Consider the following 16,479-nt stretch of genomic DNA (forward strand, 5'->3'; position numbering starts at 1 on the left):
CCAATTAGCTAAACAACCTCTGCTCACAAGACAAGCAGCAGACACAGATGTGGAAGAGAAAAGAGAGGGAAAAAAGGAGACACACAGAAGAACAGAAAAGGAAAATCAACAGATCTACAATCTAAAAGATTTCAAACAAAAGACTATAAACATAAGGGGAGAATAAATATAATAAGGAAAACATGCCAATAACCAGATTTTATTAAAGAGATTATGAAAGTAAGAAGAGTCGATAGTATAAACAATTAGATAATAAAAGATCTTAAATCAAACAGGAAAATATACAGCACACAAAATGAGCATGTTCACCATATGAACACTAGATGGCAGTAAGTGATCATACAACAAGCAAGCCAATATTTCTTAAACAACAAAATGCTGAGATTTATTATAATTTTGAATTGGCTTTTATTTTTATATTTTAGTTTAAATTTTAATAATTTAGTTATGTGGTTTTGTCATTTTTATTATTATTTAAATATTGTAATTGATGTTTATTTCTGTTGTTTTAGTAAATGTAGTGCTTTGACTTAAACACTTCACTTAGCAAGTCTAATTTTCACAAGTTGCATTTTTTAATATAATATTTTATTTTTCACCTTTATTTCAATTACCGAAAACCATTTTTTTTTTAAATTGTTTGTTTTAATTAACAACATGCATATATTATATTATATTATATTATATTGGATAGATACTACTTTTGTAGCCTTTTCCCCCACTTACAGTGATACACAAGATTTGTTAAACAACAACAAAAATGCTGATATTTAGTTTTGTGTTTGTGTACAATATTTGTGGTCATTTATTTTTTAGTTGTTTATGGATTGTTAAGGGGGCCACCTGATAGGAAATAACATTTTCTTTGCTCTTTTGAAATAAAAGAGTAAAAAATAAATTTACTATGCAGACATTTTTAGAGCAGTAGACATGGTTGTGACTACAACATGGCAATTCATGAATGATTCAAAAGGACACATACACACACACAAATAAACTTGGAATTAACTTTTAAACATGGAAATGGAATTAACTATTGCAGTACCTTTTTTTTAAAAATAATAATTAAAAAATGCTCTTTTACAACCACTAAACACAAATTATTTACATGCACACACAAAAAGCATCAGAGGATGCCCTCTAACGGCTATGAGGACTCACAGCTGGTTAAGCATCCTCTTCATTTCATCAGTGATGTTGAGAGAACCAGGCACATCCTCCTCCTTTTGACCAGAATCACTATCAGTCTCCACACTCTGCTCCTCTGATTCACCCTTATACTCCTTCCTCCTGCATACCGCCATCCCCTACAACACACACACACACACACACACACTGATTGCTGAAAGATTCAAATCGCGTGATAAGCTGTTATATAAACTCCATGTAATGCAAATCAAATCTGTACTCCAAATTAGCACATTATTGCATGCTGTATTGCTAAATCCGTATCTGAAACAATGCATCATTACCGGAGCACTGCTGCAGTAGAATGGATGGTATTATTAGATTCTGTTGGGAGTGTAAGTTTCCATACCCCTTTCTGTTCAGGAGGAGCTCTGGATGGGCTGCTGTGCAGTATCTTACTCATGTCTTCTGAGTTCCTCTGCTGTGCCACATCACAAAGCTTGGCTGTGATGTCGATGCGTCTGCAGATGTCCATATCAACCTTCATGGCTTTCTCCTGGATTTTAGTGTCCAAGTCAGACACTTCCTATACAAGAATGCATGAGAATGTGAATAAAACATATTTCCGACTTGATCTGTCATGCGCTGATTTAGCAGAAAACTGGAACAGGAAAACTACATAACACACTTAAGCAATATTTCACAGTACTAATTTTTAAAAGTAAAAATGCAGTAAAAATAAGTAAAAATTTTATTCTGGTATTGTTTATATAATATTATAGCATTTATTAATATTTTAAATGATCTTTTATTTTTATATTTAAAATTTTGTTTACGTTTTAATAATTTTGTTAATTGCTTTTGTCATTTTTATTATTTTTTTTATATTTATATTTAGCTTTAATTTATATTTATTTTAATTTTAAAGTGATGATACATGGGGCAACTTTTTGAGGAATGTTGCTGGGCAACGTTGGCGTCAACAGGCAACCAGGTGAGACACAGGGCCCATGACTGATTTAAAGTATCCAAATAGAAATGTATTGCCCATTCTCAATGGGAAAGTGGCCAAGCAACATTGACAACACTGCTCAAAAAGTTACCCTGTGTATAATCACTTTAGTCATTTTAAGACCTTGACTTAAAGGGATAGTTCATCCAAAAATGAAAATTACCCCATGACTTCCTCACCCTCAAGCCATCCTAGGTGTATATGTACTTCTTCTTTTAGACGAATACAATCAGAGTTATATTTAAAAATGTCCTGGCTCTTCAAAGCTTTAGGTTTCTTTTGATTTGCAATTACAAAATTGATCAAATTCCTTTGAGCTTATCCCTTTCATAAACAATTGTTGCTGGCTGGTCCCTACTGTATAAACATAACTTTTCTGCCCATAGGTACCTAATTTTGAAAAAATTACAATATTTTATATATACATAAATATTTTTTATTTTTATTTTTAATTGGTTTTCAGCAGGCATAATACAAGTTAATCAATTATTGAATCAAGAAAGCATTTTACTCACTTATTCTGAGTTTCTAGCTGTCCATGGAATTCCAGTGAAGAGTTTTCTATTGTCATGGATGTAATTTCCACAGGAGTCTTGGCATTATTCAGAACTAATCCCAAAAAAAGTACTGCACGCCCCTTCTGCAGGCGATCTATTTAATACTACAATTGCAAAACTTTGTTTTGACCCTGGAATTATAAATGTTAATAAAACTATTTCTTCTTTACTTCAAAAAGACATTGTCACTACTCCAAACTGTATAGTTTATTGGAACAGACTGGTTAAAGGTTTATTATGGAAGGTAATTTGGACTTTTACACACATATTGCCCAGTAAATCATTTTCTTGTTAAATTTAAAAATGATATTGATTTGAACTGTTCTTTTTGTAATATGTTGACTGAACCTTTGTTTAATTTATTTTAGCATAGCTCTTATGTAAAATAATTTTGTAAAGATTTGACTAGACTTGTAATTGATAATACTGACCCCGCTATTTCTTTATGCTTAAACCGTGTTTTATTTGGCTTTACTAATATTCCCTCAAATGAAAGGAAAGAGTATTACATTATAAATTAAATTTTAATTATCTTATATTACAACACTTATATTATATTATATAATTATACTATATGTTAGAAAACTTCATAAATAGCACTACACAGTACACAGCCTTTTTATAGGTTTGTAGGCCTAAATAAACCTCAAAGAGCAGATAAATACTCCAAACTAATTTGGCTGCAACAGATGGTACAGCTTCTTTTGAACTGCTTTGCAAGCGTGTACATTCACATTGACACATCCAGGGAAGCAGCAGTCAGCTGTGCTTTATTACTGGGACTGAGCAACATCTACTCAACATGAGGGAACAATATACATCTGTTCCAGGGCCAGAAGACTGACTGCTTCACTGCTTATTGCCCACACAGATCTATGGGCAACTATTCAGCCTGATTCCAGAGAAATTTACCTACGGGTTCATCTTTATTTCCCTGAAAGTCAATCTTGTAATCTTTATTGTTGTTCACAGCTGCAGTCAAATGATGCTTTTGTTTCCCTATTTTAAATAAGGTGCTGTTGTCAATGGATATTTGCATGTTTTGCGTGCCATCAGTTGTGTGCAGAAGTTGATAGCAGATATAGCAGGAAACTTACATCATGAGGCATGAGGCTTTTGAAGACTACCAGCTCCGTTTTAAGACGGTCCATCTTCTCATTCAGTTCTCCCTGCATAGCTTCAGATGACTGAACAGTCTGTAAAGAGAGCATTTAGTAGGATTTGCTGTGCACTGAAAAAATGAGGGGTGAAAATGAAAGCACTAGTTTGCATGTCTTTTTTTAGCTGAATTCATTTACTTAATTATTTTAATGAAATGTTTTGACTGGACTTAATGTCAAGTTTCCATGCTACAAAACTACAGTAATCAAGCAAATCTTTGGTTGTTTTTTCAGCATTATTTACTTGGTCTCAGAATATATTTTTACAGTGTGGGTGGGGGAATTTTCTTCTATACACTAGCATTACTTACAGCAAGCCATGCATCAGTGCATCTGTATGGATGTCAAACATCAACACAGTCACAATATAACAGGTCTGAAATCTCACCTCCTGTAATGTTTCCACCAAAGACTCCATCTGCTGACGTTTAGACACCTCCTCCTCCCATCTGGAACACAAAAACAGCCCACATGGGCATTGATTGTACTTGGAATGAATGTGCACAGTGTGTCAGTGTCATAAAGTCATGATCTGGAGTCAATTCAATTATGATTCAAATGATTCGCTCAAAGGAGGATGAAAGTTACTAAAAGTAATTCAATTCACCAGTCATTTAAACTGCGTATTAATATAACTGCAGAAAAATATGTACATAAAGGGTTTTCAATACAAGTATCAAAAGGCACGGCATGTTCCGTTACATCTACAGTACTCAAAAGGAGACTAGAGAAAAACTTCAGTATCCATCCAATACCACTGACCATTGAGAATCTTCTTGAGATCTTTAAAGCTCCCTTAAAATCACTATGGAGACTGTAGTGCATTGCAGAATATGCAAATAAAAGCTTTACTTTTGCAGGAGAAATGTTTGAGGTAAATTACTGTGCCATTTTATTTTTGCTCTTGCTTTTCAGCAACTGGGAATCTATAGTGTGTCAGGGTATAAAAGTGAAGCAATAAACAAATATTCCTAAATTTAGAATAATTATGATTTAATTATGATAATTTAGAATATTTTTAATGTTTTTGAAAGAAGTCTCTTATGCTCACCAAGGCTGCATTCTTTTGATCAAAAAGTGAGCAAAAATGTGTAATATAGTGAAATATTACGATTTAAAAATTGTTTTCAGTTTAATATTTTTTTTTAAATGTAATTTAATCCTGTGGTTGTAAAGCTTAATTTTTAGCAGACAGTCTTATCTCCAGCAATATCTCTTTCATAATCACTCATAATCATAAAAACATGATGAATCCTTAACTGAAATGAATCTATCGATCAAAGCAGTTACATCATATATGGACTGCTTTAAGGACTTAAACACAAACAACACAACTTAAAATTCAATTCTATAACACACTGGCAACCAATTGACAGACACTAAAATCAGAGTACTGTGTTCTCGTTTACGGACCCCAGTTAAAAACCTAGTGGAAGCATGTACAACGAAAACAATATGGGCTACCAAGATAACATCTGAACCAGCTAAAGGCACTTCCTTGGATGCCGACACACTTTTCAAGATGTGATAAAAGAATGCCACGATCAACCGTCTGATTTTAATAAAATAAAAAATAAATAAAAACATTTCTAAAAAGTAAAAATAAACATAAGATATCTTCATCCATCAGAGGGTTAAATAACCACTTGCAAAGTGTTAACATGCTTCGGGATTCCCCGTGTCTGATTCTGTAGAATAGTTATGCAGTGAGATTCCTCATCAGCTGGATTATAGGATGACAGGTTCTCTTGTTTTATAAGCTCCTTATATCCTTTCATTTCTTGCATGCTCAAGGGATTAGAGACTCAATTTGTTTTGCACTTACATTGTCTGACAGTCTGACTGGGTCCAGACATCAAGACACCCGCCAAGAGGGGGCAAGTGCTGACTCAACATGACAAGATCCAGAAGGGATCATATGTTCAGTACAAAGAGTTGCACTCGTTATGTTAAGCTGACCTGTTGGCCAAGCATGAAAAGCATGTGGAGGCTGTGGATCTTCAGTAAAAACAAGAAAAGAAGTTTGTGACGTAGTGAGACCAGCCCTCCCCTGTGACTCAGTCACTTGTCACAAAACGATACAAAACACAACACACTCTTACAATTTTAACTGTCTTTTCTTTTCATTTTAATCTAATAATGGGACTTGAACTTTAAGGTGCTTGACTTATTCAAAACATACCAACAATCACAATTAAACCACTGAATTTAGGTCATCTCATGAATCATTCAGCATATCATAAACAATGCAAAGTATCAATACCAACTTAGATCTCAACTTTGAATTCAAAGCTTTAGACACAGTAATTCATGCATCGATTCATCCAAACCAAACATGGTGATAGAAATTTTCTTACATGTAAGGTTCACAAAGAAATAAATGAGGTTTGTTTGTTGTGTGAGTGAGTTCAGTTCAAGTGCGAAAGCGTATATGAGGCGTGTATGAGAGTTTGTTTGAGAGTGTGTAGGAGAGTTTGTTTTGAAAGTTCCGCTAAGCCCATCTTTTCTGAAAGTTACTGATGAGTAATTATCTTCGTCGAGTTAGCTGAATGAATGGATCAAGGCCTACCTGAAGACCAAACATAATCAATGAGGTTGTTTTCAAACCAAGATACTCCAAACTCCCAGTACCAGATTCCGATCCAGTGCCGTTTCACACAGCCAATTAACGAGTGGTGCAGCAACCTCCAAACTCGTCCTCTGTGCAACCAGCAACAGCAACCTTTTTGAACACGATGATTTTGAATCTAATAGTTTCCTTGATTTCGACTTTATTTTAGAAGATTCCGCTTTCACATGGCTCGGACACCCTTAAGAAAGGAGCAGCTTGCAGGAACATTGAATCCGAAAACTCTTCAACGTAGCAATGCAACTTTCATATCTCGGAATCTTCAATTATTTCGTTCCATTTTACACTTCATTAACATCTACAAACTGACCATACTTCTTACTCTTAATAACGAAAACTCTCACTTTCAACGTAAAGATCTGTGTAGCAAACAAGGGGCACTCTCCTCTCCCCTTCCACAAACACCTGTTCAATTTTATCTCCATTTCACTCAGCGTAACTACTTAACTGACTCCTCCCAAAATTGACATGTTGCATTTTGGGTATCGTAGTTCCTTATCGTCACACTCCCCCTCCATTGATCCAAACATCTCATAGTTCCTTAGGATTCTGATGTTTAAACCTCTCATAAGAATTCTTCATCATCTGAAGATTCTTGAAAAAGATCAATGAGCTTACGTTTCTCTTGCTCTTCTAGTTCAGAGGCAGTTGGAAAGCAAGGTTTCAAGTTGCAAACATGTACAACACGAACATCTTCACCTGTAGATTCCAGTGCTATTTTGTAATTTACTGGTCCCATTTGTTGAATTACACGATAGGGCCCTTTCCATTTCGGTGCAAGTTTAGCGGTGAAGCGATCCTTTGCACTTGACTGTGGAAAGTTTCTCATCCAAATTCTCTCTCTCTCTTTTAATGACATGTCTCGTCGATTCTTATTGTAATTGCGGAGTTGTCTTTGATGTGCTTTTTTACTATTTTCCTTTGCTCTCCTTTGTAGTTGTTTTAAATGATACACTGTGTCATAGTGGGCCCTATCGGGTGACAGATCATAACTTTCACCTTTCAGAAGTTTGTCCATCGGCCCTTGTAGTTTTCTTCCTAATTGAAGTTCGGCTGGAGACATTCCGGTGGTTTCCTGTACTGCAGAGTTAATGGCAAATCTGATTTCTGGTAGGTATTGATCCCATTTTTTATGATTGTCATCCACAAACACAGCAATCATACTTTTAAGAGTTCTGTTGATCCTTTCAGTCATGTTTGTCTGCGGATGGTAGGCTGTAGTTAGCTTTGGTGTCACATTCCAATTTTCACACACTTCTTTGAATATTGCTGATACAAACTGTGTACCTCGGTCAGAGATAAGAAAGTCTGGAACTCCCCATCTAGTTAGTATCTCTTTTCGAAATACATTGGCAACAGTCTGAGCAGTAGCTGAACGAATGGGAAACATTTCGACCCAACGGGTGAAATAATCAACAAATACTAAAAGATATTCGTTTTGATTAGTACTACGAGGCAATGGTCCCATGATGTCTACCCCAAGGAGCTGATTTGGTCGAGTACTGTTGATTTTCTGCATTTTCCCAGCAGGTTTTCTTTGGTCACTTTTTAAGGTCTGGCATTTTACACACCTCTTCACAAACTGTTTGATGTCTGACCACATCCCAGGCCAGAAGGCGACTTCTTGAATTCTTTTGTAAGTTTTGAAGATTCCTGCATGTCCACTCATGGGGTTACAGTGGTAATATTCCAATACAGATGGCACAAGATCTTTAGGAAGAAAGATCCGGTAAAGGGTGTGATTTTCAGTCAGGGTTTTTAGATATAGCTTGTCTTCGATTACTTTATATTTCTCTTGCTGACTTCCTTGGTTCTCAGCCAGAGTTTGAAGTATCCGCACAATTTCCTGATCACTGTGTTGTTTCTCCCAGATTAATTCATCTGTTATTGGAAAAATATTGACATCCTTTTGAGGTGAATACAAATTACAGTTTACATGAGGCGTAATCCGTGAAAGTGCATCAGGTGCTGCGTTCAGTTTTCCCTTCCGATATTCGACAATGAAATCATATTCCTGCAATTGCAGTGCCCATCGAATGAGACGGCTAGTGCTTTTAGGAGAACTCATCACCCACTGTAATGCAGAGTGATCTGTAACAACAGTAAACATTCTGTGTTCCAGATAATGCTGCCATTTCTCTAATGCCCATACTACGGCTAAGCATTCTTTTTCAGTTGCAGAATAATTTGATTCAGCAGAATTAAGAGTTCTGCTGGCATAGGCAATTACCTCCTCTATACCTTGGCTTCTCTTTTGGGTTAACACTGCACCCAGTCCAATCTCACTAGCGTCTGTATACACAAGGAAGGGATGCTCGAAATTGGGATGTCCAAGGATAGGTGGTGTCATCAGGCATGTCTTCAATTCTTCAAAGGCCTTTTGGCACTGTGGTGTCCATTGGAAAACTCTGCCCTTTTTCTTTAAAGAGTTGAGTGGTTCAGCAATTCGAGAGAAGTTTTCAACAAATCGATGGTACCATCCGGCTAAGCCAAGGAATCGTTGAACTTCCTTAAGATTTCTTGGAATGGGATAGTTTCGAATAGCTTCAACTTTAGTTGGGTCAGCGGTAATACCTTGGATATTTATTACATGACCGAGGAATGTCACTTCAGGCAAACAGAACTTAATTTTCTGAAGATTGATGGTTAAACCAGCCTTATGTAGTTTATAGAAGACAGCTTGGAGGTCAAGGAAGTGCTGAGCAATAGATGGAGAATAGACGATAATATCGTCGATATACACAAAACACACTCTTCCACGTAGCTCTCCCAAGACAGTCTCCATCAGACGTTGAAAAGTGGCTGGGGCATTTTTAAGTCCGAAGGGCATTACATTAAATTGAAATAGCCCAGCAGGAGTGGTAAAGGCAGTCTTCGCTTTACTGGAAGAATCCATAGTAACTTGCCAGTACCCGCTGTTAAGGTCTAAGGTAGAAAAGATTGCAGATCCTGAAAGTGATTCCAAGATTTCAGAAAGATTGGGTAATGGATATGCATCATTGTCTGTTATAGCATTTAACTTACGATAGTCTACGCAGAATCGAAGTTGTCCATTCTTTTTCGGCACTAAGACCACTGGGGAAGACCATCCTGATTGTGACGGTTCCACAATGCCGGTCTCCAACATTTTTTGTAGCTGTTGATTCACAATGACTTGTTTGGAAGGTGACATTCGAGAAGGCCGTTGCTTTATGGGTATTTGATGATGGGTATAGATTTGATGTTGGAGTACATCGGTTCGTCCCAACCGAAGAGTGCACTCTTGACTTGTTTGTAGAAGATGATTTAACTTGGCTTTTTGATCAGATGGTAACTGAGCTGCCTCCACTGCTTAGTGGATGAGAGTTGCATCATCTTCACAGTCACCATCTTTCAAGGCAAATGGTAATGTTATGGGTGGAAGAGAACTTAGTAGGGAAATACTTGGAATGGAACAGTGAATGGTGTTTCCGTCTTGCAGAGTGACACTCAGAGGGGATGGCACACTGGCATAACCAGGCTGAAAGAAATAATCCACTTCTGGGTTAGAGATGAATGAATACTTTCCTTGAGACACTTTCATCTGTATTCCACTGAAGAAGATAAAGTCTAGACCCAAGATCATTGAATAAGCAAGTGATTTGATTCTCAACACAGCGACAGGTAAAGGGCATACTTGGTTTTTTTAACACAATCTTGGACATTTGTTGTGTGTGATTGTCTACTTTATCAGCAAGATTTTTTAATTGGCTTTCATGTTGTGAAGAACTCAGCTTTAACTCACTAGAAAGTGTGCTTATAGCCGTTTCTTGTTTCTCCATGGTGTCAGACAATTTATCCCATTTACCTTGAACTTGAGCAGTAAGTTGACCAATCTCCATTGCGGGGGTGGGAATCGTTCCAGGCAAATCATACGGAGTACCTGAAGATACTTGAGAACCATCCCTTGCTGGAGAGGGAGTACACAATTGCATCTGGTCCTGGTCTCCTTTCCATACAAAAGGTTGCACGGGGGTACCAGAAGAAAAGCTTGAAGGTGCAAACTGCACATGGTTTCCTGAATGCAATGCAGTAAATCGAATTGGACTATAGGGACAATTAGGTACCTGAGGTTGTAGGACAGGTATCCAGACTGGAGTGGCAACATCTGGAATGTCTGGCACATCAATGTCCACCAAAGTTGATGATGGGTGCAAAGCATCTGCCATTATGTACAGTGTGAAAGATAGAGTATGTATGTGTTGTCTGTATATGAAATGCAAACAAACAAACAAACAAACGTGAACATTTATCACAAGTTTTACAAAGTTCAAGAAGGTTTTTTTTTTTTTTTTTTCAATCTTTGAGTCACATTTCAAGTCAGTTCAATATTCAGTTCTTTAAATTCAAGTCAAAGTTCAGTGTTCAAATAACCATCAACAATTTATAAGTTCAAGTTAATGTCAAGTCAATTTTTAACAATTTTTAATGTTCAAGTCCCTGTTCGGGCGCCATTTTCTGTGACGTAGTGAGACCAGCCCTCCCCTGTGACTTGTCACAAAACGATACAAAACACAACACACTCTTACAATTTCAACTGTCTTTTCTTTTCATTTTAATCTAATAATGGGACTTGAACTTTAAGGTGCTTGACTTATTCAAAACATACCAACAATCACAATTAAACCACTGAATTTAGGTCATCTCATGAATCATTCAGCATATCATAAACAATGCAAAGTATCAATACCAACTTTGTCTAAAGCTTTGAATTCAAAGCTTTAGACACAGTAATTCATGCATCGATTCATCCAAACCAAACATGGTGATAGAAATTTTCTTACATGTAAGGTTCACAAAGAAATAAATGAGGTTTGTTTGTTGTGTGAGTGAGTTCAGTTCAAGTGCGAAAGCGTATATGAGAGCGTGTATGAGAGTTTGTTTGAGAGTGTGTAGGAGAGTTTGTTTTGAAAGTTCCGCTAAGCCCATCTTTTCTGAAAGTTACTGATGAGTAATTATCTTCGTCGAGTTAGCTGAATGAATGGATCAAGGCCTACCTGAAGACCAAACATAATCAATGAGGTTGTTTTCAAACCAAGATACTCCAAACTCCCAGTACCAGATTCCGATCCAGTGCCGTTTCACACAGCCAATTAACGAGTGGTGCAGCAACCTCCAAACTCGTCCTCTGTGCAACCAGCAACAGCAACCTTTTTGAACACGATGATTTTGAATCTAATAGTTTCCTTGATTTCGACTTTATTTTAGAAGATTCCGCTTTCACATGGCTCGGACACCCTTAAGAAAGGAGCAGCTTGCAGGAACATTGAATCCGAAAACTCTTCAACGTAGCAAGGCAACTTTCATATCTCGGAATCTTCAATTATTTCGTTCCATTTTACACTTCATTAACATCTACAAACTGACCATACTTCTTACTCTTAATAACGAAAACTCTCACTTTCAACGTAAAGATCTGTGTAGCAAACAAGGGGCACTCTCCTCTCCCCTTCCACAAACACCTGTGTTCAATTTTATCTCCATTTCACTCAGCGTAACTACTTAACTGACTCCTCCCAAAATTGACACGTTGCATTTTGGGTATCGTAGTTCCTTACCGTCACAAGTTCTCAGGGAATAAGATAAAGTGTAATTAGGGCTGCACAATTAATCGAATTTCTAATCGCGAATCACGAATCACGATTACGATTATGGAGGCCGCAATTACAAAAATAAATAAACAAACAATTAAAAATGCCCAATCTGTGTGCTTAAGAGGTGTTTGCAGTACGGGGTTTAACAAACTCAAACACACTGGATAAAAAGACATTTTGTCTAACTGATAGTCGTTGTCACTCTGTTGTGCATGATAGATATATTAAATGCCAAACATGTCAAAAGTGAAAAAAAATAGCGGTACTCGTTGAACTGCGCGCCACATGAACCTTTTATCTGCTCGCCTCAAAGGAAAACAGCTATCAGTATTCTATCAGTTGATGTGGATTTGTAATTGACAATGTCTTTAGGCTACTGTTTTTCAATGCAAACACCATAGAAACCATATAGTTAGGCTACTTTTTTACCATGGTAATGAGGTGCTGTACTTTTGGTTATGTATAAAAGATGAGGCTGTTACAGTTTTCACAATGGTACTTTCAAATGTACATCTGCATCTCAACTCAAGCTCCTGCTATACTCTGAACTAGGGCTGCAACTAACGATTATTTTAATAATCGATTAATCTGTCGATTATTTTTTCGATTAATCGATGAATCGGATAAAAAAAAAAAAAAGCATTCATTTCCAACCCTTTATTCAAAAACAGAACTAAAATCTTTAGAAAGTGCACAAACATGTTGCTCCTTGAACATCCCTGAGCTGTTATAATAATAATAAAATAAAATAAAATGGACTAACACAAAAAACATACACATGTATGCTTTACATCTGCCAAATATATAGACTTTTGGGGGGGGGGGGGGGAGTGCAAAAAATTAAATAATTTAACAACACTGCGTCGTTAGCGTTGGTATTGTATCAGACACTTGCATTTAACATTATATGAAAATCAAGCTCAAATGGAGTTAATAATGTTTTTGACCAGAGAATGACGGAGATGGAGTGTTTTGTTTGTCATTAGAACGGCTGTAACTGTTATCTGAAGCAGCAAGTGCATTATGCTTTCATCAACTTTTACAGGTTATATAACTTTGATTGTAGCTATATGAGCGCTTAGTTTTTTCTTGTTGTTTAATACACTTGGCCAAAATCTCAAATTAAGCGCTTATGCACATAATGCACAGGATATTTAAAACGTATATAGACGGCAAATAACTAATTCTTCTCCACTCTTCAAACACACAAAAACATTATCCTTTACTGACATAGTGTTTGAGTAAAGAAAACGCTGTACTATTCAAACACCAATTATTTATTCACCCTTGCATTGCGAAAAAGCAGACATCTCATCTTCTCCAGGCTGTGCGCGCGTCAATCTGAACGGAGGCGGGTGAAGGTACGAGGTCTCGCTGAGAGCTCGATGATCCAATGGCGTTACGAAGTTTTACTGACAAGTTATTTTAATGCTTATCATTGATTTACTACTTTTAAAACTCTCTGATTTAAAATAATAAAAACGAATTATAAGCGACTCAAGTTTGGATAATTTTTCACAGCACCTGACTGTGCCATACTCTGCCATACGCAAACGCCGCCCCTGCTCCCACACCTTGGATGACTTGGGTCGCACGGATTTCTCTGCCTCCGCCATATCTTTCCTCTACCTCCGCTCGTTTTTTTTTTATTTATGAGGCGCCAAACTCTGCTAGCATCCGTGCGCGAGAGAGACCGAGTGTGTTCACTCCGCTCCGCGCTCAACTAAAGTTTTTTTTTTTTTTTTTTAAATAATCAAACGTCTCCGCGTCGCGCGACACAACGAATCGATTATGAAATTCGTTGCCAACGCTTTTAGTAATCGATTTTTATCGATTTAATCGATTCGTTGTTGCAGCCCTACTCTGAACTCAAGCTCCTGTTCTAATGTGCATTTCTAAGAGACAAAAACTTGTAATATTACATGTTCAGTGCTACCAAATCAGGTGCTGGTGCCACTGCTCTCGAATGTTAGTCTGGAGCCCTGATAATATAAATTGTACTGTAAAAGGTTACTGTAATTTGAAATTTCGTCTGTTTAATTGTAAATGAAATATATAGCTTTAGTAAACCATTTTTTCTTTTTCTTTTTTCTTTTAGTTTTAGTATAACATTATTATACCATGCATAATTTTACCTTTTTTTTTGTTTAAAGAAGAAACCAAACCAATTATATAGTTGACATTTGAGGCTCAATGCTATAGAAAAGCAATAAAAGTTCAGGAAGAGGGTTTTCAGCCTTTTTTAAAATATATATTTTATATAAAAATATGGCATGCAGCTTCAAACAATGGCATAAATCTGTTCAAAATTATCGTTATTTATAATCGCAATTACAATCTCAAGGGAATAATCGACAATTATGATTTTTGTCATAATCGTGCAACCCTAAGTGTAATAATATTTCACCATATTATTGTTTTTAATCAAAGAAATGCAGCATTGGTGAGCATAAGAGACTTCTTTCAAAAACATTTAAAAATATCTTAATTATTCCAAGCTTTTGGTCACGAGTGTATATAGGCTACTATACCCTTATGTATTTATATAATAAGCTTCTGGGAAAAAAAAGTTTTCCAGGCTGCACTGATGGCGAGTAAATAATGACAAAATATCCAGTTCTGGGTGAACTATCCCTTTAAGAAAGACAGTTCTGGTTATGGAGTAGCCACAGGTCAATAACTCCAGATACCTGGTAGATACACACACGTGTGGAGACATATCATGGATCCGGGCGATCAGACAGTGCAGGGACAGTGTGGATCTCTCTGAATGTCAGTGGGATCTAGTGGAGCTGACTAGACAACAGCCCAAGGTCATGAGAATCAGACTCCTCTCATTTCCTCTGCTGCAGCACAGACTGCACACGAGAGCTTTCATTTCATTCAAATGACACTGAACACAATCCAAACAGAAACTCTCCAAAACAAGGCAGTGTGGACAATGGCATGAGGAAACATACTCATACACACAGAAACAAATACTACGTACTGAAAGCTTCTGAATGCTCACCTGGTCAAAAATAAGCACAGGATTAGAACTTATTTAATGAACCGCTATTTAGGAAAAGAAAGATGAGACACACCACAAAATGAAGAGCTGCTTGCTTTGTTCTTCACCATAAGCCATCACTGTACACACTGCTGTGACTTCTTCCATTGTGTGAGATCAGGCCAGTCGATATTAATACACATTGTTGAGTTTAAGGGAGAGTTCAAATGACTTCTGCCTATGTTTCAAAGAGCTATTATAGGTAAAGAAAGAAGCAAATCTGTTTTTAGGTCAGAAGTTCTGAGAGTACCATTGTTATCTTAAAACGCTTCAAAAGTGTACATGTGAATAGGGCAGAGAATAACACAAGGTGATTGTGAGGGGATTATCATAGCACCTGTGAAGACCTTAAAAGCATTATGTAGAGACACACCCATTGTCTCATTTGTCCACCATTTCTGAAATGCCTCAGTCAGTGCAAAGAGACAATATCACATCTAGTTTTTGACTTCTTTCAAAATAATTTAAAAAAACCTCACCAACCACAAACATATATGTATATGAGGGCTAAACAATATATGCATGCCATTTCTCAGGAGATGGGGGAGGGAAGTAACCTAGAAGACAGAGGAAGACACGACCTATGACCCACTATTGCCCCCTTAAAGGGGTCATATGATGCGAATTCAAGTTTTCCTTTCTCTTTGGAGTGTTACAAGCTGTTTGTGCATAGATAAGATCCCTGAAGTTGCAAAGACTGAAGTCTCAAAACCAAAGAGATATTCTTTATAAAAGTTAAGACTTGACCACGCCCACCAAAAACGGCTCATTCAAACACGCTCCCACATGTCTACGTCACTGTGTGGGGAGATTTGCATAACACCGCCCAAACGTATACACAATGAAAAAGGGCGGGACTTTTATTCTCGCTTTAGTGTTGTTGCTGCCGCCGGCGCCATGTCCTGGAGACGCTGTGTTTTGTTGTGAAAGTGAAACTACTTTGTTTGGGCTTCCAAAAGAGCACACAACTAGAAATCAGTGGTTAAGTTGTATTTACAACACTGTTCTAGAACAGTTCAACCCAAATTGTGTGCATCACATTTTACGGAGGACTATTTCCTGAACCTGGGAGTAGCCTACCAGCTATGCTCAAAGGCTGTTTCTATAAAGTGGGGCAATTCCAACTTTGCAAGAACAGTCCGGAGCTGCTGACTCACAGCCTGTAAGTATGTTTTCATATTTAAAGAATTTGCCACCGACTATTCAAACATGAGTTTTGAACTGTGTAGAGTAGCACTAGTTTGTCGTTTCTCCGATCACAAATGCAGACATGGTAAACGCGTAAAAAGACAGTACAAGTCATTATAATCAGTAATTATGTCCCCACTGGAT

The 16,479-nt window shown here is 37.0% G+C and overlaps 1 protein-coding gene across 1 annotated transcript in view; it reads right to left on the reverse strand.

Annotated features, from left to right (window-relative positions):
- Positions 1–16,479, reverse strand: part of iffo2a (intermediate filament family orphan 2a) — a 30,520-nt gene that overhangs the window by 5,409 nt on the left and 8,632 nt on the right. Inside the window, exons 2-5 of the mRNA XM_058764046.1 lie at positions 4,246–4,306; positions 3,795–3,893; positions 1,538–1,714; positions 1,162–1,307 (exon numbers count right to left, since the gene is read on the reverse strand). Coding sequence (XP_058620029.1) covers positions 1,162–1,307; positions 1,538–1,714; positions 3,795–3,893; positions 4,246–4,306 — 483 coding nt within the window. The remainder of the gene's footprint in view (positions 1–1,161; positions 1,308–1,537; positions 1,715–3,794; positions 3,894–4,245; positions 4,307–16,479) is intronic.

The sequence above is a fragment of the Onychostoma macrolepis genome, chromosome 23 (assembly GCF_012432095.1).
Source record: "Onychostoma macrolepis isolate SWU-2019 chromosome 23, ASM1243209v1, whole genome shotgun sequence".
Lineage (NCBI taxonomy): Eukaryota > Metazoa > Chordata > Actinopteri > Cypriniformes > Cyprinidae > Onychostoma > Onychostoma macrolepis.